This window comes from Bubalus kerabau, chromosome 20 (genome assembly GCF_029407905.1).
Source record: "Bubalus kerabau isolate K-KA32 ecotype Philippines breed swamp buffalo chromosome 20, PCC_UOA_SB_1v2, whole genome shotgun sequence".
NCBI classification, from domain to species: domain Eukaryota; kingdom Metazoa; phylum Chordata; class Mammalia; order Artiodactyla; family Bovidae; genus Bubalus; species Bubalus kerabau.
The window spans coordinates 53,999,786-54,022,230 of record NC_073643.1 but is presented as its reverse complement, the minus strand read 5'-3'; the positions used below and the strand labels follow the sequence as shown (position 1 = coordinate 54,022,230).

Here is a 22,445-nt window from a genome sequence, read left to right as displayed (position 1 = left end):
GTGTACTTGCATTTTCTTTTGCTCTAACTCCAGCTGGCATGAAGGTAGATCCTGGATTGCAAAGGGGACCTGGGCCCTTGGTTGTGAGTGAACCCTCTCTTTTGAGCCATGGTCTCCTCCACATCTTCTCTTGAACGACTTAAGGGAATCTATATCCAGCTCAACACAGACAGTCCTGAACCCTTGTTCTTCTCTTCCAAACTTCTTCCTCCCTGTTCTACCATGTCAGAAAACAGCTGTGGAGCCACCCAGGTATATACCGGCTAGAAACTTGGAAATCATCTTTTATATTCTCAATCTCCTACATCCATTCATCCCAAGTTCTGCCACTTTTTTCCCCCCAAACATTGCTCAAACCTGCCCGTGTTTCATTTCCCTTTGCCCCAACCGGACATTTGTCTCTTGCAAGACTACAAAAGGTTCCTCGCTCATTTCCTTGCTTCTACTTTTGCCCTAACAAACCATTCTCCATTTTATGTGTTTTTAAAGCTAGGTAATATACACATGATTTTAAAATCCTTGCTCTACAGGTCATCTCTTCAGAGCTAATAACTGTTCTCTGCTCCCTGGTCCCCTTCCAGACTGAAAGGTATTCGCGTGGCTATATATAGTCATCCCCACCCCCATCGCTCTAGGCCTCTCTCTCTTTTTCCCCCTCCGCTTTACACTTCATTTACCAGTTCTCTCCCCATCATCAAAAACGGACTTGGCCGTCTCTTAGGCAGTGCCCGGTCTTACAGGCTCAGCCGAGCGTGCCAGTCTCCAACCAGTCACTCCTCTGTTCCAAAGCTCGACACCTGGGGTGAAACGCCTTGCTTGCTTCTTAGCCCTGTCTCCTTGGCCAGGCAGCCCCTACTCTTTAAGTCACTTCTGGGGGTGGCCCGCCACCACGTTATCTCTACCACAGCATCTGACCCCATCTACCAAGGCCCTCGACACTACTTAGGGTCTACAAGTCTAATGTCCTTCCCCTGAGTGGGGAGCGCCTGGAGCCCGAGCCAAGTCCCTGCGGTCTACTTTGGCCAGGAAGAAGAAACCAGTTACCTCCCGGCTTAGCAATTAGATGCAGATAGACTACGACTCCCAGAAACCCTTTCGCCTCGGGCTGGAGGTTTGCCCTCTACACGTGCCCGCGTGCAAGAAACTGAGCATGCGCATCGGAAAATGAGCCTGCGCAAAAGGCTGCACGGGCGGGGACCGCCTCTCCCAGCAGGCAGTAGGGGCATTTTTTTCATCCCCGCGTGACAAGTGACTTCCGGCGTGGAGGGGCGGGGTGCGTGGCTGAGCCTGCAGCTGAGAAAGCTTGGGGAGCGGCCGCGGGGCCGGCGGGTGCCTGCGGCCATGGAGGCCGTGCCCCGCATGCCCATGATCTGGCTGGACCTGAAAGAGGCCGGTGACTTCCACTTTCAGCCAGCCGTTAAGAAGGTGAGGGCAGCTCCTCCTCCCCGCCCCCGCCCCTCTTCTCCCGCGTCTCTCCGTCCGCCGGCGCGTGACGCCCCCTGCGCGTCTATCATCTCCCCAGGCCCTGTCGCAGGGTCGGGTGAGGCCAGGAGGGGCCTCCGCTGGCTTTCCTTCTCCTGGCGCACCCCCCATCGCACCCTGTCTGACCCCTGCGCGCTCGCAGAGCTTCTCCCCCCACCCCCCCACCCCTCGACCCCACCAGCCCCGGGTAGCCCCCGCTGTCTGATCGGAACCTGCTTTCCGATTCCTTCCCCGGCCATCCGCGATCCCCGCCGAGGCACCTCACTTCCTCGGTATGACGCTTTGGACCTAGTTCTGCTCCTCCCCTCATCCACGCCAGCACCGCCCTGGGGGATCGGTGGGTGGCCTTTAACCGTCTGCGTGGAAAGGCTGTGCCTGGCCCTCGTTGTGCTGTCCGTCTACGACCGGACTGGGACGGACGCCGAGGATGGCTCAGGATGTGTTTTAAGGCCCCGGCCAGCCTGACCTCTGCGATTGGAGTCGCTCTAACACTTGGTGCAATTCTGTCTGGTCTCAGAAGAAGACCCGTAATCTGGAGCCCCTTTGGACCAAAATATACAACTCTGTCGTTTAGGGGAGCGTTACTGCTTTCGCGACTGCGCAGAGGGGATAAATAGTATTGTAACTGCCAGAACAACCCTAGCAGTCCTTTGTTGATTCTTCAGTTGGATGGAAGAGACGGGCAGTTTTGGCGTTGAGGGAGGCAAGGCACCGCTGTGGGGAGGTCAGGTGTGTCGACTGGGCATCAGGTACCCTGTGAGACATCTGCCTTGGGAAGGACCGTCTGGCACCACTGAAGGACAGAGCAGAAGTGAAAAGGAACCACCAGGAGCTGCCCAGGTTGACATCCTTGTGGTTTTAATGTAGCTGCTGCCAGAATCTTGACGGTGCCCCACTGAGTGAGGTGGTGGAGGAAAAAAAAAGAAAGAAAGTGGGTTGGGGAAGAAGTTTTCCAAGAAGCTCTCCTTTTCTCTGTTCACACTGCCACCGCCTTCCTTCAGACACTAACAGTTTGTATTCCTTTGAGTCCATCATTTAATCTCTTTGAGCATCTTTTTCCTCATTTGTAAAAGCAGAAAATTAGATTAAAAAAAAAAAACAAAAAAAAAACAACTTTGGCCGAGCTTCCCAGCTTATGGGATCTTAGTTCCCTAACCAGGGATCAAACCTCAGGCCCCAATGGAGACTTCCCAGAAATTAGGTTAATTGATCTAAAGTTCCAAAATTTTACTTCTTCGCCAAAGTTTGGTCTCCTTCTCATCTACTGTTTTAATTCCAAGATGTATATCAAATTCAGAACAGAAGCTAAACACTCCCATCACCCATAGGGGGTAAAAAGAATACACAGAGGAATGAGACCTTGTTAGTATTAGAGAAAGTGAGACAAAATCTTGACCCTGGGTCAAGAATTAGGAAATTTGGCTCAGAGTTCTAGAACTGCTGTTGCTGATCTCTTTCTCCCATTTTTCTAACCTGCAAAAGAATGGCAGGATCTGGTGATCTCATCTACCCCTGGTGGCTCAGCTGGTGAAGAATCTGCCTGCAATGCGGGGGACCTGGGTTTGATCCCTGGGTTGGGAAGATCCCCTGGAGAGGGGAAAGGCTACCCACTCCAGTATTCTGGGCTGGAGAATTCCAGGGACTGTATAGTTCATGGGGTCACAAAGAGTCGGACATGACTGAGCGACTTTCACTTTCATCTGCCTACAGAATTCTGGGCCATTGGTTGCTTGGTAAAAGGGCAGAGTAATGTCACAGAAATAGTATAGACACTGGAATCAGGCAGACTTTGGTTTAAGTCCCGCCTTTTCAGCTTAATAGCTGAGTGACTTCAGCTGTTACAGATGATTACCTCACTAATCTGGGCCTCATTTTTCTCACCTGTAACAGGACTAATACTATACCTTATAAGCTTATGGGCATCAAGAGTTAACGCAGGGGCTTTGCCGCTGGTCCAGTGGTTAAGAATCTGGCTGCCAATGCAGGGGACATGGGTCTGATCTGTGGTGCAGGAAGATTCCACATGCTTTGGGACAGCTAAGCCCGTGTGCCACAGCCACTGAGCCTGCGCTCTAGGGCCCACGTGGCGCAACTGCTGAAGCCCTGGGCCCAGAGCCTGCGCTCTGCAACAAGAGACGCCGCCACAAGGAGAAGCCTACGCATTGCAGCAGAGGAGCCTCCGCTCGGAGCAACTACAAAAAGCCGGAGCACAGCAGCAAAGACCTAATGCAGCCAAAAATAAAATAAATAAAAAGAGAAAAACAAGATATACTTAAAAAAAATATGAGTTAATGCATTTGAGTCCCCAGTACAGGCCTTGGCGTATTGTAAACAATACTTTCAGCTTAGCATCCTCTTTCTCTGTTCAGGAAATAGCTCAAGTCCTATGACAGTTCTGTGAGTTAGACATAGCAGGTAATTGTCCTTGTTCGGCCGGTAAGTCTTGTCCAGCTCTTTGTGACCCCATGGACTGCAGCACGCCAGGCTTCCCCGTCCTTCACTATCTCCCAGAGCTTGCTGAAACTCATGTCCATTGAGTCGGTGATGCCATCCAACCTTCTCACTGTCGCCCCTTCTCCTCCTGCCCTCAGTCTTTCCCAGCATCAGGGTCTTTTCCAGTGTCAACTCTTCACATCGAGTGGCCAAAGTATTGGAGCTTCAGCATCAGCCCTTCCAGTGAATGTCTGGGATGGACTGGTTCGATCTCCTTGCTGTCAGGGGACTCTTACAAGAGTGTTCACCACAGTTCAAAAGCAGCTCCTATGACACCATATTACAGGTGAAAACCAAGCCCTGGTCTCACAGCAACCGAGGGGCACAGCCAGGACTTCTGTGTTTTGGTGTTTCTCTTTGGAAAAAGTCTTTCCAGCCTGTGTATTTTTAACTTATAACTTCTTTCCCTGCTTTTTCCTCCCAGTGGCTCTGAACCCTGGACATGCTTTCAACATGAAACTGTTCACAGGTCTCATTGTTCGCTCAGGAAAAAAGAACCCCAGCTTCTCCAAAGCCTGGCTGGGCTCGGGGGGCCCCTGGCCCTCAGCCCCAGCCGGCTGTCGTTTGTGTGGGTGCGCTGGGGTCCTGGCGGTGCCTTCTCGTATCTTACTCCTAATCCGTGTTGCCAAGGTCCGGGCTCTGCCTACTGCAGGGCCTGCCTTCTCAGGCTCTATGGCGACCCTCACGTCCTGACCAGACCTTGTTTCTCGCCCTGCAGAAGTCTGTGCTGTAGGGACACTGTCCGAGAGATGGTCTCTGTCTTTTACTCGTGAACCTTCATCCGCCTCTTACCTCTGTGTAGTAGGGGGAGTGAGTGATCAAGCCATAGAGGATTTTGTCAGAGTTTAAAAAATCACCTCTCTGCTCCATTGACTCACCTTGTGGCCGGAGATTCGTTTTCACTTCCCATTTTTTTGGTGTTTTATGAGAACTGTGTTTAAAAAATAGAAATGGATTGGTCTGACGTGTGGTCAAGAATATGGGCTCTGGAGCCCAAACGCCGGGCTTCCCGTCGGTGCTCTGTCGGTGGTTAGTGCTGCGACCTTGGCGAGTGTCTCACCTTCTTGCCTCTGTGTCCTCAGCTGTCCAATGGTGGCGACGGCGCTGGCTGCCTCTCTGGGTTGTTATTAGGGCTGAGTGACTTGCTAGGCACTGGGCGAGTGTCTGGCCCGGGGGTGGGAGCTCTGTGTTTGCTGCAGATCTTGGAGGAGGAATAAGACAGGTAGACAGCCTCCTTCAGGGACAGTTTGCTGCGGTCAGAGGCATCATCTCGCACCCCTTCCCCACTGCGTGACCGCAGGGACAGGTGTTCCCAGCGATGGCAGCTGAAGCCCTGTTTCTGGGACTCTCGGATGTCACTCAGATCCCTTCGGCCTCTGTCCCACGGGGCCTCTGGGCTCCACTTTTACTGTCGCCTTGGGGTGACAAACAGAAGCCTCCTGTGAGAAGGGACTTAATCGGAGAAAGAACATGTTCCCATTTATAGATAGTCAAGTTTTACCCTGTAGCTCAGGTCCCATTTTATGTCTGTGAATTGGGGGACGGGCGGGGTGAGGGATTGGCTAGATCACAGCGAGGATTATAAACCAAGAGCCCATGAACGCGCTTCAGCGTGTCTGTAAACCCCCTGAACATGTTGGCAAATTCTTGTGTTTATGCATAGATGAATATTTGTAGGGAGATTGTTTCGTGGCTTTTATCATGTTCTCAAAGGATCCAACAAGAGGCTAAGAAATGATGATGTAAAGAAAGTGTTTTTTTAGGTATCATTTAGCTCAGCAACTCATTTTTTTTTTTGGCCACATTGCTTGGCGTGCGAGATCTCAGCTCCCTGATCAGGGCTTGAACCCAGGCCACAGCAGTGAGAGTGCCAAGTCCTAACCGCTGGACCACCCAGGAGTTCCCTCAGCAGCTCTTAAGACATTTGTTTTCTTAAGACATACAGTAAAGTCGAAGGAATAATGCAGTGCTCGCCCAAACTCTCTCTGCTTAATTTTGATAGTTGGGCTTCCCTGGTGGCTCAGTGGTAGAGAATCCGCCTGCCAATGCAGGAGAAGCGAGTTTGATCCCTGGAGAAGTAGCAACCCACTGCAGTATTCTTGCCTGAAAAACCCCATGGACAGAGGAGCCTGATGGGCTACAGTCCATGGGGTCATGCGAAAAAGAGCTGGACATGACTTAGTGAGTAAACAACAACAATGGTAATAGTTAAATTGCACCGTATTTGTGTTCTGTCTGTAAACACACACACAGGTATATCCCATGGACCTTTGCAAGTAAGTTCTACCCATCTCAGCAGGTCCTAAGAGGATTTTCTCCTGTATAACTGTACTGTTATCATCACACCTTAGAAAATCCACAAACATTTTCTACTGCGTTTTATATTTAAATTTCACCTGTTATCCCCAGACATCCTTTATAACTGTTTTTTTTCTAAACTCAGATCCAGTCATGGTTTTCATAGGGTCATTGTTCTTTTTTTTTTTAATCTCTCTTAATCTACAATAGTCTCCTCCCCTCTAGCCCCCTTAATGATACTTGTCTTTCAAAGAGACTGAGAGAAGTGTTGGTAAATTGTTACATCGTCTCAATTTTTCTGAGTGTCTTCTTTGGTATTACTCAGTCTGTTCATCCATCCTGTGCATTTCCTGTAAAGGCAACCATTTGCTGAGGATCGAACACATTGAATCAGGCCCCTGCCATTCGCGATAGACTCGTTATTTGGGGTGGGGGTGGTCGCTGATGTGACGCTGCTGGGAGGCACACAGTCTGAGGGAGGCACTTTCTGAACGTGGGGAGAGCAGCCGCTGGTGCTATGGGAAGTGATACTTTAACTGAGTCTTAGCAGAGAAGGTGGTGGGGGCAACATGTGGACAAGCATTGAGAGCTGAGAGCGGTCATTCCAGAGTACTGTTGGCTGGGTGTCCCTGGGAGCTGAAGGCTGTTGGGAGCTGACTTGGAAGATTAGATTTGGTCCCGGAGGTTTGGGGAAGCACTGTTGTGCACATTCTTCTCAGATTATTTTTTTTTTTTTCCCCTTTATATTACAGCTCTTTCCCCATAATCTCACTGTCCTGAGAAAAGCAAGCTGGGCTTTATTTTTTTTTTCCCCCAGGAGTGCGTATGTTTCAGAAGGATATAAAGTCAGGAGTAACACTGGAGTCATGTTAGAAAGACGAATCTGACCACTGGATGAGGGGTGGATTGAAGGGGTGGGGAGTCCGGGCCAGAGGTGGACAGGGATAGCGAACTGGCAGGAGGTAAAACCAGTGGAAGAGGGTCGGGCTCAGAGATCTGGAGCTGAAGGAAGCTCAGGACTCGCTTCCCTCTGCCTGCCCCTCCTCTCGCTTCCCTGCCAGGCAGCTAACGGGGTCACACAGCCTCCCAGGCTCCCGTGGGCTCACCGCGCGGCCACGTGTCACAGTCCCTGGGGACGGGCCCGGAAGACGGTGGGCCGCCGCTGGACAGCGCAGGCCGCGCCCTCCCTTCTCCGCCTCACAGACCTTGGCTGGGGCCTTAAGGAGCCTTGGGAGTTGGGGGTCCGTGCCCTTAGTGCATGTGGAGTGATGGATCTGGGCCCCCAGACTGCAGACCCAGACGCCAGGTCCCCCAGCACGAGTGGTGGAGCTGCCACGATGTGTTGGTCTTGGTGGTCCAGGCCCCGCCTCCAGGCTGGCGAGTGTGCCCAGCGTCCGCGAGAGTCAGCCCTGCCGTGGGCGGGGGGTGCCACCCCACCTCTGATGTGCGGAGTGACCTCCCCTCCTCCCTTCCCCTGGATCATTCCCATCACACCGCCACAGGCCTTTCCTCGCCGAGGAGGACGCTTATTTCTGTGGCGCCCTTTCCCCAGGTGGGCGGGCTGGCGGGGACGGCTTTGCACACCCACTCTTCTGTGACTCTCTTTCTGACATTTGCTGGTGGGTTGGGATTACGATGGTGATCCCGGGCCCCAGCAGGGTCCCAGACACAATGGAGGCTTGAACTCGTGGCCAGTTTACAAATGCTCAGTAGGATCCCACTTCAGCTGACTGAGTTCCCCGGCTTCCTGAGCTGGCCCAGTTCTGGGTTTGGTAGGGAGGACGGCAGCATGGTGAGGGCCAGCCAGGGGATTTCAGCCACGTTGTGCAGGCGTATTTTCCATTTTGCTCAAAAAAGGAGGGTGCCCCAGAAAGTATCTTAGCACTGCCTTGCTACGGAGGCTGAGTTCCCAGTGGGGCAGGAGATGAGATGGTGGTAGAGGGTCTGGACTCCATCCTGAGCCATGGCTGGTGCTTGCCGGGGATTCCGAGGGCAGAAGCGGGAGCAGGAAGGATGCTCTGTGCCTGGTTCACAGCCTTCCCTCTCTCTCTGTCTCTCTCTCTAGTTTGTCCTGAAGAATTATGGAGAGAACCCAGAAGCCTACAATGAGGAACTGAAGAAACTGGAGTTGCTCAGACAGGTAGGAAGACAGTGTTTTTACACAGGTGTGAACAAAATTGGTTTGATTGGGAGATAAAACTGTTCTTATTTAAATTCAATCATTTTTCCTCTGTAAAAGCAAAATAATGATGGAAAATAAATAAACTGTTGTCGTTGCTCAGTCGTATCCAAGTCTTTGGGCCCGCACGGATTGCATCACGGCAGGCTTCCGTGTCTCACTGTCTGCTGAAGGATGCTCAAACTCATGTCCATTGCGCTGATAACACCGTTCAGCCGTCTCATGCTCTCTGAGTCCTTGTCTTTCTGCCCTCAGTCTTTCCCAGCATCAGAGTATTTGTAGTGAGTCGGCTGTTTGTATCAGGTGGCCAGATTTTTAGATTCAATGTCAGCAGCAGTATTTCCAGTGAACATTCAGGGTTGATTTCCAATAGGATTCACTAGTTTGATCTCCTTGGATTGATGTTTATTTTGACTAGCTGAATGGGACTGACTTAATTGAATAAATAAATGTACCTTTTTCCTGACCCACAATTTGCCTTTGTAAGTTATGATTACAGAGTTCACAGTAGGTTGCGCTACGGTGTAGCATAGGTATTTTCCAGTGGTCTATTTTCCTTAGTTGAGTGTGTGTAGCTATGTCTTACCCTTTGAATATATCCCTCATTTCCTCTAGGTCTACCTCTGGTAAAATAAGCTCGTTTTCTATGAGTGACAGTCGGCGCCCTTTGCCACAAAGCTCCTGTGTATCAGTTTTCAGACGTCGCCTCTTGTGGTTGTCTGGACGGTCCCTTCTCCGTCTTAGTCGCTTTGTAGCGTTCTGTCTTGGTCTGTGTCTGTCGCCAGTGGCGCCGTTTCACTCTGGGCTGGGCTGATCTTCCACTGTAAAGCTCTGCTGCATGCTTCTTTCCTGCAGCCCCTGTGCTTGGACATTTTGCTTCTGCCCATGTCTCAGTTATTCTGTTGCTTCAGGAAAGGACACCATCCGTGGGTGTGTTTGATCAATGGTTGTCCCCTTGATGTCCAGCCTCATGTGGGCCTGCCAGATCATGGAAACGGATGTCAAGTTCTGCCCTTGGGGACCCTCCTTCCGGGTCTTCATAGTGCCTGCTGCCAGTTTCCGTTTCTTCCCACATCTTTGGGGCCTTCCGTTTCCTCCCTGCTCTGTCCCGCTTTTACTGTCAGCGGTCTTTTTGTTGATGTCCATTCTGAGCAGGCGAGGAGGTACCCCGTTGCAGTTTTCATGTGAATTTTCCTGCTGATTAGCGATGCAGAGGCAGTATTCCTAGGCTGTCGTTTTAAAAGAGTCCCAGTCCAGTTTGTACCTGGTGAACGGGCGCTCTGGAAAGTGGGCCCCTTTTTGAATTCTGTTTTGATTACCCACCCCAGGACATTTCTGGAGGGCACGTGTCATTGAGAGCCCGGCAAGCCTTGAAAATGAATCCTGAGTGTGTTCCAAAGCACCGGGTTTCCAGCTGCTGTTATAGGAAACGGCCACAAGATGGCAGCACTTTTCCTGCCCAACTGGTGACTCTGGCAACGGGAGCCTTGGAGAAAGTCCTGCTCCTGGGCTGTCAAATAGAGGGGCATGTCCCAAAAAAAAGCACTGAAGGGCTGGGGTCCCTTGCTTCTTTCTCCTCACCTTTAACCCTCCAGACATCTCCCAGCCCCTGGAATCAAGGTGCTTAGGTGGTGGTATTCATGGGTGGCCCAATTTCATTTTGGGGGGGAAGGGGTGTTGGGGCTATTACACTGTAAAGCTGTACTAATTTGTTTTTCCAGGCTCTTGTGCTTGGAAATTTTGCTTTCTCCTATGTCCCATTATTCGTACTATTGCTTCAGGAAAGGGCACCATCCGTGGGTGTGTTTGATCAATGGTTGTCCCCTTGATATCCAGCCTCATGTGGGCCTGCTGGATCATGGAAACGGATGTCAAGTTCCACCCTTGGGGACTCTCCTTCCGGGTTTTCATAGCGCCTGCTGCCAGTTCCTGTTTCTCCTCACATCTTTGGGGCCTTCCATTTTCTCCCTGCTCTCTCCTGGTTTTAGTCAGTAGACTTTTTGTTGATATACATTCTGAGCCGGATGTGAATTTCCCTGCTGATGAGCCATGCAGAGGCAGTTTTCATTTAAAAGAGCCCGAGTCCAATTTGTACCCCATGAGCAGGAGCTCTAGAAAGTGGGCCTCTTTTTGAATTCTGTTTCGATCACCCACCCCAGGACATTTCTGGAGGGCACATGTCATTGACAATCCCAGCAGACACACAGGTCTTCAAGCTGCTATTACAGGGAACGGCCACAAGACGGCAGCACCTTTCTTGCCCGACTGGTTCCTCCAGCAGAAAGCCTTAAGGAGTCCTGCTCCTGGCCTGTCAAATAGAGAGGGATGTCCCAGAAAAACCCTGAAGGGCTGTGGTCCCTTTCCCCTCACCTTTCACCCTCAAGACACATCCCACCCCATGGAATCAAGGTGCCTTTAGGTGCTGTCGTTCCTGGGTGGGCTGAGTCAGGCTGGAGGCTGGAGGCGGGACGTCCAGCACAAGGAGCAGCCTGAAGGTCCTCTTTCAGCTCAGAGGTTCCACCGTCCTTTGGGAGTGCCTGCTTGGTTTAAGTGCTTGAGGGCCCAGCTGGATCTGCAGTTGGTGGTCCCATCCAGAGGGTTCAGGCCCTCCAGGGGCAGATCGGAGGCTTACTGGCTGACTTGTCCTCCCCAGCTCCCCCAGCCAGCCATGCGGTCCCGCCTTGATTCCAGGGCTGCCCAGACCCAGGCATGCGACAGCCAGACCTTGTCACTGAGGCCTGAAGGCCTTGTAGTAGACTCTTTTCATTATTTAGTTCTTTATTTGGTATTTCATTTGGAGCTGATCAATGCGTAGAATATTTTACACATATTTTTTATTGGTCAAGTGTACCTGAATGAGGTAGCCGGATATATGCAACTGTCTTTTACTTTCCACTTGTTCATTGCCTTTGTACGTTGTGACTCCGCAGTGTGGAATAGGTTACCCGTTGCTGTAGCACGCGTCTTTTTTCGGATAATGTATTTTCCCTACTTGAGGGTTGTACCTGTGTCTACCCTTTGAATTTACCGCTCGTTTCCTATCCCTGTGCCTATGTGTGAGAATCTGCCCGCGTTTCGTCACGTAGTCCTGTTACTAGTTTTGAGGCATCACGTCTTGTGGTTATCCCGTGATGGGTCCCTTTCTGTTTCTCTCTTCGTTCACTTTGTAGCATCGTCTGCGGGTCTCTGTATGCTGATAGCAGTGGCCCAGATTATTATTTTTTTTGTGTGTGGGTGGGCAGGGGCTGATATTATTACATTGTAAAGCTATGCTGCATGTTTCTTTTGTCCATTATTTTTATACTCTGTCACTTTGTTCATTTTAAATTTCATTTCAAACTTATCAGTGCATAGAGAATATTTTTAATGTTTATTTTTCCTGAGCTCTGATTGATTGATGTAGTGTGATAACATGCATGTTTTTCTTCCCCGGGATTATTTTTTTCACACGCTGTTATTACACATTCTGGAGTAGGTTCCCCTGTGCTGAACTGGAGCTACTGGGCTGTCCAGAGTGGACCAGGTTCTCCATCTGCAGGGGCTGCTCTATTTCTGGCATGTACTTCCCACTGCCTCGCGCCCAGTGCACTCCCACCCGGGAACCCTGGCCTGCCCAGGTTGGGCGATGTGGGACCCAGTGTAGGCTACCGAGGCCTCAGGGGAACAGAGCAGGCAGTTGGTTCAGGTTTTTTTGTTTTAATGCAGTTTTATTCTCTGAGTCATTTACAATTGTGCATGTGCTTGAGATAAGGGAACATGATCCACATATGCATGTGTCAGTTCTTCTCCCATTCTATTTCCATATACATCATCACAGAGTGGTGAGCAGATTTCCATGTACTATTCAGTTGGATCTTTCTGTTCATCTTATAGATGAGCATATTTAATGTTATATGTATACATAATATATACTTTATAGATAGTATAAAGCATACATAGATTATGTATGTATAATTATGTATATCTTATTCAAAATGTTTATATCTCCATCTTCTCCAGCTTTCCTTTTATGACTCTAAATTTGTTTAGTAAGTCAATAGTAGGTGTTTGGCAAGTTTGTTTGTATCCAGTTCTTTATCTGTGATATTACAGAAATGTTTTTCTTTCCATATTTGACTGACTTCGTGTTATCATCTCCAGATCCATCCAGGTTGCTGCCAGTGACGCTCTGCATCTTTTTTATGGCTGCTCGTCTGCTGTGTGTGGCTCTAGGTTTTGGACGCTTGCATCCTTGCCTGTTGTAAACAGTGTCCCCGTGAGCGTTGGGGTTCCCGTGTCTTTTGAAGGATGGTGTTCTCTGCATCATTCCTGGGAGTGGATTGCCGCACGGGTTGGTCGCTTGTTTCCATTCGTGAAACCGCATCTGTAGCATGGTGGCTCTTAGCAGTTTACATTCCCATAGCAGTGTAGGATGGTTCCCTTTTCTACACGGCTTCTCCAGCATTTACTGTTTGTAGGCTTTGTGCTGAGTACTGAAAGATGATACCTCATCGTCATTTTGATTTGTACTTCTCTTAAGAATTAGGAGTGGTGAAGGTATTTTTATGTGCGTTTTTACTTTCTAAGGATGAGTAAGATTTACTTTGGAAATTGGCTTTTGAAAGCCATTGCTAACGAATTCTAACCTACCGCTATTTCTAGAGCATAGACCACTATTTCTAGAGCATACGTGTCTTTTTTAGTCTCACAGGCCTTGTGAATATTATGCGTTCTTAAGCACAGGTTTTCCAGCTGTTGTTACCAGAAACGGCCATAAGATGGCAGCATTTCTTCAGACCCAGCTTTAGTCCCTGGAGCAGTCAGAGTCTCAGGAGAAAGAGTTGGTTGGGTTCCTGGGTTGTAATTAGAGTGCAAAGTGCACAGAGAAATACGCAAGGGCTTGCGTCTCACCCTTCCACTACTTCCTCACTACTTCCTCACACTTCACCCACCAGTCACCGTAACCCCAGAAAGGTGCTTTGTTAGGGGTGCTGCCAAAGGTTTGTGGATGGACTTTAAGGAAGGAGGCTGGAAGTGGGCTGCAGACTGTAGACTTGCAGTAGCTGTGGGAGGGCCAGCCTGGATCTGGAGTTTGGGGTCCCGTGGAGAGGGGACCAGGCAGTACAGATCCAAGGAAGGCTCACTGGCTGCCCCAGACTGCCCAGCTCCCTGAGCCCTGGGACGGTCCAGCCCTGGGACCCAAGCCTGCTCAGGCTGTGAGGATGACAGGAGCCCCGGTCACCGAGGCCCGAGGGGAATACTGCAGGCCTTTCTTCTTCTATTTCTTTGTTTAAAAAGTTTATATATACGTATAGTGGATTGATGAGCAGTGTTGCTTTAGGTGTATAGCAGCCTGATTCTTTATATTTTATATCGTTCTAACATTGAAGGAGAGAGTTTACTTACCAATATAATCAAAGATGTCCCTGTATGTATGTACAGAGTAAGATATACTACTGAAACCTATCCAGGGATCACTTTTCTTCAGTATGGAACTGTGTAGATTTTTCTCACTTTGTGTAACTAGTTGGCTCTGTTTCTGAATTATTTTCAACGGTGAAATTATGTTGCTTATCTTTTAGATGCATCTTTCTCCCCAACAGTAAATGTGTTATGGACATGTTGACATGTCAGTAAAGAGCCTTGTCTTCAGTTTTCATGGCTATTGTAGCTCATATTTTTAGATACAGAAATATGGGTCAAACATTAAGTACATTAAAAATTTTAAGGCATGTTTTATGGAAAAGTGGAGCCGGTTTGGTGGAAGCGTCTGGCTGGCGGGATGGTTGTGCAGTGACTGCAGGTAGCTGTGGACTTCCTTTGGTTTCTTACGCTGCACAGTCCGCCAGCTCCGACGTGTCCGTCTGGGCATTTGTGGGCACACAGGCGTGTCTTCTGCTCCAAATGATGGCCGGCCTCCTCTCACCCTCCCGCAGAATGCCGTCCGTGTCCCACGTGACTTCGAGGGCTGCAGTGTCCTCCGCAAGTACCTGGGTCAGCTCCACTACCTGCAGAGTCGGGTCCCCATGGGCTCGGGTCAGGAGGCCGCCGTTTCTGTCACCTGGTGAGTGCGGGCGGGCAAAGCCGGGGGAGCCTGGAGGGTGCCCCTCTCCCCCTCCCCGTTTCCTTGCTGTAGAGGATAGGGAGCTGCTTGGGGTGGTTTTCCCCAGCCCCCCTCCCTCCCGCCCTGCACTGGGAGGGGGCTCGCTTTACCAGCTCCCCCCTCACAACTGTGGTGGCCTGTCCCCAGGACTGAGATCTTCTCCGGGAAGTCTGTGGCCCACGAGGACATCAAGTACGAGCAGGCCTGCATTCTCTACAACCTTGGTGAGCTGCCTCTCCCCTTCCCTGGGGCCCCCTCGCTCCCGGCCCGGCCTTGCCCCTCTCAGCAGAAGACACCTGAATCCTGACCCTGTCCTGCCTCCCTCAGCTCTGCCTGCCTCCTGGGCCGCAGGGAGCCCCGTGGTGGGAGGCTCTGCTAGGCTGCCTGCTCTTGGAGTTGCTGCTGTGCTCCAGGCACAGAGCTGGCCTCTCCTCTTTGTCTGGACACCCCATCTTGCCTCCCACCCCCCTGGTGGCTCAGGTTTGCTTCTGGCTGGAGAAGACCAAGGCTGGCCTAGCCATCAACCCTGCTGGTGCAGCCTCAGCCTGGAGAGCAGAGTCCTGTGAGGGCCCCTTCCCTCCCCTGGTCCCTGCCTGGCGCAGAGCTGGAGCTCCGTCCCCCCAGATCCACTGGCTCCCTGCCACCCCACACTTCACCCTGGGCGCCGACATGGGCAGGAGCCACAGCTGAGCCCTGACCCATGTTCCTTGCCTCCCCAGGGGCGCTGCACTCCATGCTGGGGGCCATGGACAAGCGGGTGTCTGAGGAGGTGAGGAAGCGGGGTGGCGTGCTGTCAGCCCCAGAGTGAACCCTGACCCCTGGAGCGGCTCCGCTTCTGACAGCCCCTCCCCCCAGGGCATGAAGGTCTCCTGCACCCACTTCCAGTGTGCGGCCGGCGCCTTCTCCTACCTGAGGGAGCACTTCCCCCAGGCCTACAGCGTGGACATGAGCCGGCAGATCCTCACTCTCAACGTCAACCTCATGCTGGTGAGGAGCCGCCCTTGCTGGGGCTGGACGGTGGCACACAGGTCAGGGAGGGACAAGCCGGGGCCTGGGCTGCAACCCTCTGAGCCCCAGGTGGGTCAGGAGCTGCTTGGAGGGGAGGCTGGGCGGAGAGGGGTGTGCGCAGTCTGTCCCGGTGAGGAAGGAGGGCCTCTGCACCCACCGTTCCAGGGCCAGGCGCAGGAGTGCCTCCTGGAGAAGTCCATGCTGGACAACAGGAAGAGCTTCCTGGTGGCGCGCATCAGCGCACAGGTAGGCCCGGGGGACCGTGGCCCTCTAGGGACTGGGGCCGGACCTGGCCTCCTCCCAGTCCCCGACTTGGAGCCCATCCCGGCCCCCAGGTGGTGGATTACTACAAAGAGGCCTGCCGCGCCTTGGAGAACCCCGACACTGCCTCACTGCTGGGCCGGATCCAGAAGGACTGGAAGAAGCTGGTCCAGATGAAGATCTACTACTTCGCAGCTGTGGCCCACGTGAGGGCGCCGCGGGCGTGGGGGCGGGGTGGGGCGGCGCTGGGGTGTCCCCCTCAGTAAGCAGGGCTGTGTCTTCCGTCCAGCTGCACATGGGGAAGCAGGCGGAGGAGCAGCAGAAGTTCGGGGAGCAGGTGAGCAAGCCAGGGTCAGGAGGGCACTCAGGCTGTTCCAGCCCCATTGGATCCCCAGTGGGGAGTGGTCCCCTCTGTCCTTCACCCCTCGGTCCCTGCCACCCCAGGGGACAGGCGCGGTGGCTCCCCTGAGTGGCTGCCTGGAGGTGTGCACTGTGGGCAGAGCCGCAAGCGGACACTAACCTTGGTGCTGTTGGCTGGCTGGCGTTGGCAGCCAGCAGCTCAGCCTCCTGTCTCCTCTGGGCTACCTCCTGGTCAGACAGGCTGGGTCGGGGAGGCAGGAAGAGCAGGGTCCACCGGAAGGCTGGACCAGGCTCTGCTGGCCCCTGCAGGTTGCGTACTTCCAGAGTGCCCTGGACAAGCTCAACGAAGCCATCAAGCTGGCCAAGGTAATGATGGGGGAGAGCCTGGCCGGGCCAAGGGGGTCCTGGCGCCAGCTGTGGGTGTACTGAGCTCCACTCCCTGCACAGGGCCAGCCCGACACCGTGCAGGACGCACTGCGCTTTGCTATGGACGTCATTGGGGGAAAGTGAGTCTCTGGGCCTCGAGGGGCTCTGGTTCTTTGCCTGCATCGTTGGGAGGAAGCCACCAGGGCCAGAGAACAGGGGCCCACATGGCAGGGGCGAGGTCCTAGGACCCTGCTGACCACTCAAGACTGCCCCCCTCCCATGCCAGGTACAATTCTGCCAAGAAGGACAATGATTTCATCTACCACGAGGCCGTCCCAGCGCTGGACACCCTTCAGCCTGTGAAAGGTCTGAAGCTGAGGGGAGCCTGGGATGGGGTAGGGGGCGAAGATGTCACACAACAGAGGCATTCAAGGTTGGGTGGGCCTGGTCTCCAGGACTCTCTGCCTCTCCCTCCCAGGTGCCCCCTTGGTGAAGCCTTTGCCGGTGAACCCCACAGACCCTGCTGTTACGGGCCCTGACATCTTTGCCAAACTTGTACCAATGGCAGCGCATGAAGCCTCATCACTGTACAGGCGAGTGGACAGACAACCCTGTTAGCCCAAATTGGGATGTCTCAAGAGACACGGGCTGCCAACAGATTGGTCTGTCCCCTCCCTGCAGTGAGGAGAAGGCCAAGCTGCTCCGGGAGATGATGGCCAAGATTGAGGACAAGAACGAGGTCCTGGAGTGAGTGCAGAGCTGTGGGGAGGTGGAGTGGGATCCTCTAGTGCAGTCTGCAGCGGAGGGAGGGAGGGAGCGGGGTGGTGAATGGCCATGGAACAGCAGGCTCCTGGCTTAGCCTCCCTGCCCGGGGCCTCATGTTTGTTTCCAGCAGAGCCTAGGGCAGGTTTTGTGCTGGTGGCTGGGACACTGTTGTGCTGCTAGGACCTTGGACGTTGCTTCATTTTGGGGGGGGGAGGGGTGCTCCTTCCACGTGAGGGGTTGAGTCCACACCCACCTGGTCCTGTCGCCCCACAGCCAGTTCATGGATTCCCTGCAGCTGGATCCTGAGACAGTGGACAACCTCGACGCCTACAACCACATCCCACCCCAGCTCATGGAGAAGTGTGCGGCTCTCAGCGTCCGCCCTGACACTGTCAGGAACCTCGTCCAGTCCATGCAGGGTGAGTACGGAGCAGGTGGAGGTCACCTGCTGTCCCCTGCTGGGCAGGGTCGGAGATTCCCACCTCCCCCGGCACAGCACCCCCCGTGCCCTGTGGCTGCGCTGCTCGGCCCGCACTGAGCTGCACGCGTGTGTGATGGGGCAGTTGTGCCCCAGGAGCTGACCCCCTCCTCTGTGCCCACGCGCAGTGCTGTCAGGGGTGTTCACCGACGTGGAGGCCTCCCTAAAGGACGTCAGGGACCTCCTGGAGGAGGACGAGGCGCTGGAACAGAAGCTGCAGGAGGCGGTGGGCCCGGCGGCGGCCAGTACGGCCGCGTCCAAGGCCGAGCTGGCAGAGGTGAGGCGAGAGTGGGCCAAGTACATGGAGGTCCACGAGAAGGCCTCCTTCACCAACAGCGAGCTGCACCGCGCCATGAACCTGCACGTCGGCAACCTGCGGCTGCTCAGCGGCCCCCTGGACCAGGTGCGGGCCGCCCTGCCCTCGCCGGCCCTCAGCTCAGGTGAGCCCTCCTACCCCCGCGGGGCAGTCGGGCGGGGCGGGGGGGCTCCGGCCTCACTGCTGCCGCCGCTCCCAGAGGACAAGGCGGTGCTGCAGAACCTGAAGCGCATCCTGGCCAAGGTGCAGGAGATGCGGGACCAGCGTGTGTCCCTGGAGCAGCAGCTGCGCGAGCTCATCCAGAAAGACGACATCACGGCGGTGCTGGTGACGGCCGACCACTCGGAGATGAAGGTGGGCTGGGCGCGGGCGGCGGGCTGGCTCTTGGCACCCCGCCTCAGCGGCAAGGCCCTGTGCGCCCATCCTCCCCACACCCCCACAGAAGCTGTTTGAGGAACAGCTGAAGAAGTACGACCAGCTGCGGGTGTACCTGGAGCAGAACCTGGCCGCACAGGACAACGTCCTCCGGGCCCTGACCGAGGCCAACGTGCAGTACGCGGCCGTGCGGCGCGTGCTCGGCGACCTGGACCAGAAGTCAGTACCCGGCCCTGGGCCCGCCTCCCGGAGCCGGCCTGCAGCGGCTCACCTCCCGCCCTCTGCCCCAGGTGGAACTCCACACTGCAGAGCCTGGTGGCCTCCTACGAGGCCTACGAGGATCTGATGAAGAAGTCCCAGGAGGGGAAGGACTTCTACGCAGACCTGGAGAGCAAGGTGGCTGCTCTCCTGGAGCGCACACAGTCCGCCTGCCAGGCCCGCGAGGCGACGCGCCAGCAGCTCCTGGACAGGTGAGTGTGGGGACACCCCGGGCACAGCTGCAGAGCCAAGCCGGGCTGAGGGGGCTCTGACTCCCCCTTCTCCCTCGCTCACCCCACAGGGAGCTCAAGAAGAAGCCGCCACCACGGCCCACAGCGCCAAAGCCGCTGCTGCCCCGCAGGGAGGAGGGCGAGGCGATGGAGGCCGGGGACCTGCCTGAGGAGCTGCGCAGTCTGCCCCCGGAGCCCTTCCTGGGGGCTGCCGCCCCACTGCACTTCCCTCCTGGCCCCTTCCCCAGCTCTGCAGGCCCAGGACCCCACTACCTCTCTGGCGCCTTACCGCCTGGTACCTATGCAGGCCCCACCCAGATGCTGCAGCCCAGGGCCCCCCAGCCCCCGGGGCACCCAGGGGTGGCCGTGGCCCCTGGACCAGCTCTCTACACGGCCCCCGCCTATGCCCCAGAGCTGGGCCTCGTGCCCCGGTCTTCGCCCCAGCACGGCATGGTGAGCAGCCCCTATGGGGGGGTGGGGCCACTCCCTCCGCTCACTGGCCTCCCCTCAGCGCCCCCTCCCCACTTCTCAGGCCACGAGTTGGTCATGGGGGTTCAGCCAGCCACCACCACCGTAGACAGTGTCCAGGCCCCCATCTCCAGCCACACAGCCCCGCGGCCAAACCCTGCCCCGGCCCCGCCCCAGGCCTGCTTCCCGGGCCCCCCACCACAGCCACTGCCCCTGCCCTACACCTACCCGATGGGGCCCAAGCAGCCCCTCACAGCACCCCCGGCCCAGCACCACTTCCCTCCCGGGGTGCCTTCAGGCTTTCCAGCCCCGAGGATGGCACCCCAGCCTCCCCCCCAGCCCCTTCCACTCCAGCACCCACATGTCTTCCCGCCCCAGGCTCCAGGCCTGGTGCCCGCCCAGCCCTCCTACCCCTTCGCCCCTCAGCCTGGGGTCCTGGGGCAGCCATCACCCGCCCTGCACACCCAGCTGTACCCCGGCCCCTCTCAGGACCCTCCACCCCCCCACTCCGGGGCTTTGCCTTTCCCCAGCGCAGGGCCCCCTCAGCCTCCCCACCCCACCCTGGCCTATGGTCCTACCCCTGCCCCTAGACCCCTGGGCCCGCAGGCAGCCCCTCTCTCCATTCGAGGCCCCCCGCCTGCCATCCAGCCGGCCCCCACTCCCCACCTGGTGCCTTCACCCGCCCCTTCCCCGGGCCCGGGCTCCGTGCCTCCACGGCCCCCTGCAGCAGAGCCGCCCCCCTGTCTGCGCCGAGGCACCGCCGCTGCTGACCTGCTGTCCTCCAGCCCTGAGAGCCAGCACGGAGGCCCTCAGCCCCCTGGGGGTGGGCAGCCCCTGCTGCAGCCCACGAAGGTGGACGCAGCTGAGGGCCGGCGGCCACAGGCCCTGCGGCTGATCGAGCGGGACCCCTATGAGCGCCCTGAGAGGCTGCAGCAGTTGCGGCAGGAGCTGGAGGCCTTCCGGGGCCAGCTGGGAGCTGCAGGGGCCCTGGACACAGTGTGGCGGGAGCTACAAGATGCACAGGAGCTCGACGCCCGGGGCCGCTCCATCGCCATTGCCCGCTGCTACTCGCTCAAGAACCGGCACCAGGACGTCATGCCCTACGACAGCAACCGCGTGGTGCTGCGCTCTGGCAAGGACGACTACATCAACGCCAGCCGCGTGGAGGGGCTCTCACCCTACTGCCCCCCCCTGGTGGCCACCCAGGCCCCCCTGCCTGGCACAGCAGCCGACTTCTGGCTCATGGTGCATGAGCAGAAAGTGTCGGTCATTGTCATGCTTGTGTCGGAGGCCGAGATGGAGAAGGTGAGAGGAGAGGTTGGGCGGGCGCCCGGTGGGGACCCTGGAACACCAGCCCTAACTACCTGTTTGTGCCACAGCAAAAGGTGGCTCGCTACTTCCCCACCGAGCGGGGCCAGCCCATGGTGCACGGGGCCCTGAGCCTGGCCCTGAGCAGCGTCCGCACCACCGAGACGCACGTGGAGCGGGTGCTGAGCCTGCAGTTCCGTGACCAGAGCCTCAAGCGCTCCCTCGTGCACCTGCACTTCCCAACGTGGCCCGAGTTGTGCGTCTGCCGCCCTGGGTGGTGGTCGGGGGGTGATGTGGGCTCAGACTGGGTCTGGCTCAGAGCCCCCATCCCCCAGCAGAGGCCTGCCCGACAGCCCCGGCCACCTGCTGCGCTTCATCCAGGAGGTGCACACCCACTGCCTGCATCAGCGCCCGCTGCACACGCCCGTCGTCGTCCACTGCAGGTAGGTGCGGGCAGCTCGCGGGCTCCTCGCGGGCCCGAGGCCGGCCTGACCTCGTCTTCCGGCCGCAGCTCGGGAGTGGGCCGCACGGGGGCCTTCGCACTGCTCTACGCGGCCGTGCAGGAGGTGGAGGCTGGAAGCGGGATCCCCCAGCTGCCCCAGCTGGTGCGGCGCATGCGGCAGCAGAGGAAGCACATGCTGCAGGAGAAGGTGAGGCTCAGCGGGCAGGCATGCGCCCTCCCCCCGGGGGACAGCCCCCAGCTCACCAGCCGTGTGCCCCCGCAGCTACACCTCAAGTTCTGCCACGAGGCAGTGGTGAGACACGTGGAGCAGGTGCTACAGCGCCACGGAGTGCCCCCTCCCAGCAAGCCCATGGCCGGCACCGGCATCGCTCAGAAGGTGAGGGGGGCCCCTCCCAGGGGCTCTGAGCACCTCATGCACCCTCTTCACCCACTCCTGTCTCCCCAGAATCACCTTCCTCAGGACTCCCAGGACCTGGTCCTCGGCGGGGACGTGCCCATCAGCTCCATCCAGGCCACGATTGCCAAGCTCAGCATCCGGCCTCCTGGGGGCATGGACTCCCCAGTGGCCAGCCTGCCAGGCCCTGTGGAGCCCCCCGGCCCGCCGCCCCCCAGCCTCCCAGAGTCCACCCAACTCCCCTCCTCCTCCCCACCCCCACTTTCTTCCCCCCTGCCCGAGGCCCCCCAGCCTGAGGAGGAGCAGCCGGTCCCTGAGGCCCCCAGCCTAGGGCCGCCCTCCTCCTCCTTGGAGCTGCTGGCCTCCCTCACACCCGAGGCCTTCTCCCTAGACGGCTCCCTGCGGGGTAAGCAGCGCATGAGCAAGCAGGACTTCCTGCAGGCCCACAACGGGCAGGGGCTGCGGGCTGCACGGCCCACCGACGACCCCCTCAGTCTCCTGGACCCGCTCTGGACGCTCAACAAGACCTGACCGGGCGTGCCCGCCTGGTCCTCACTACACCGTCTCCTGGGCCCATCTTTCTCTCATTCCTGCTGCCTTCAGCCCTGCCTGGCTCGGCCCGCACTTCTGTGGGGTAGCGGGTCTTGGGTCAGGCTCCGCTCCTCTGTGGGACCTGTTTTTCAGCTCTTTGCTATCGAATAAACAAACCTGTTCTGTGGCTGGTGTCTGCCCGTTGCTGCTCCTGGGAGGCCACTCCGACCTGCTTATGCAAGGAGTGTCTAGAGCTGGTGCCAGGTTGCCCCCCGCCCCAACCTTGTAATTGCTCTGTGACTTCACATGGCTCCTGGCAGGAGCTGCTCT

At 56.2% G+C, this 22,445-nt stretch overlaps 1 protein-coding gene across 1 annotated transcript; it reads left to right on the top strand.

The window, feature by feature from the left end:
* The first annotated feature begins 1,186 nt into the window (after positions 1–1,186).
* On the top strand, positions 1,187–22,302 carry PTPN23 (protein tyrosine phosphatase non-receptor type 23). Its single transcript, XM_055558553.1, has 25 exons — positions 1,187–1,425; positions 8,339–8,413; positions 14,368–14,495; positions 14,682–14,758; positions 15,254–15,303; positions 15,390–15,521; positions 15,708–15,788; positions 15,878–16,009; positions 16,093–16,140; positions 16,473–16,529; positions 16,611–16,669; positions 16,816–16,895; positions 17,008–17,122; positions 17,211–17,276; positions 17,568–17,713; positions 17,901–18,212; positions 18,288–18,442; positions 18,531–18,682; positions 18,754–18,933; positions 19,023–20,724; positions 20,799–20,983; positions 21,066–21,170; positions 21,239–21,377; positions 21,453–21,566; positions 21,636–22,302. The coding sequence occupies exons 1-25, from the start codon at positions 1,342–1,344 to the stop codon at positions 22,113–22,115; spliced, it is 4,854 nt and encodes a 1,617-aa protein (XP_055414528.1). The 5' UTR covers positions 1,187–1,341; the 3' UTR covers positions 22,116–22,302.
* The last annotated feature ends 143 nt before the right edge of the window (positions 22,303–22,445 follow it).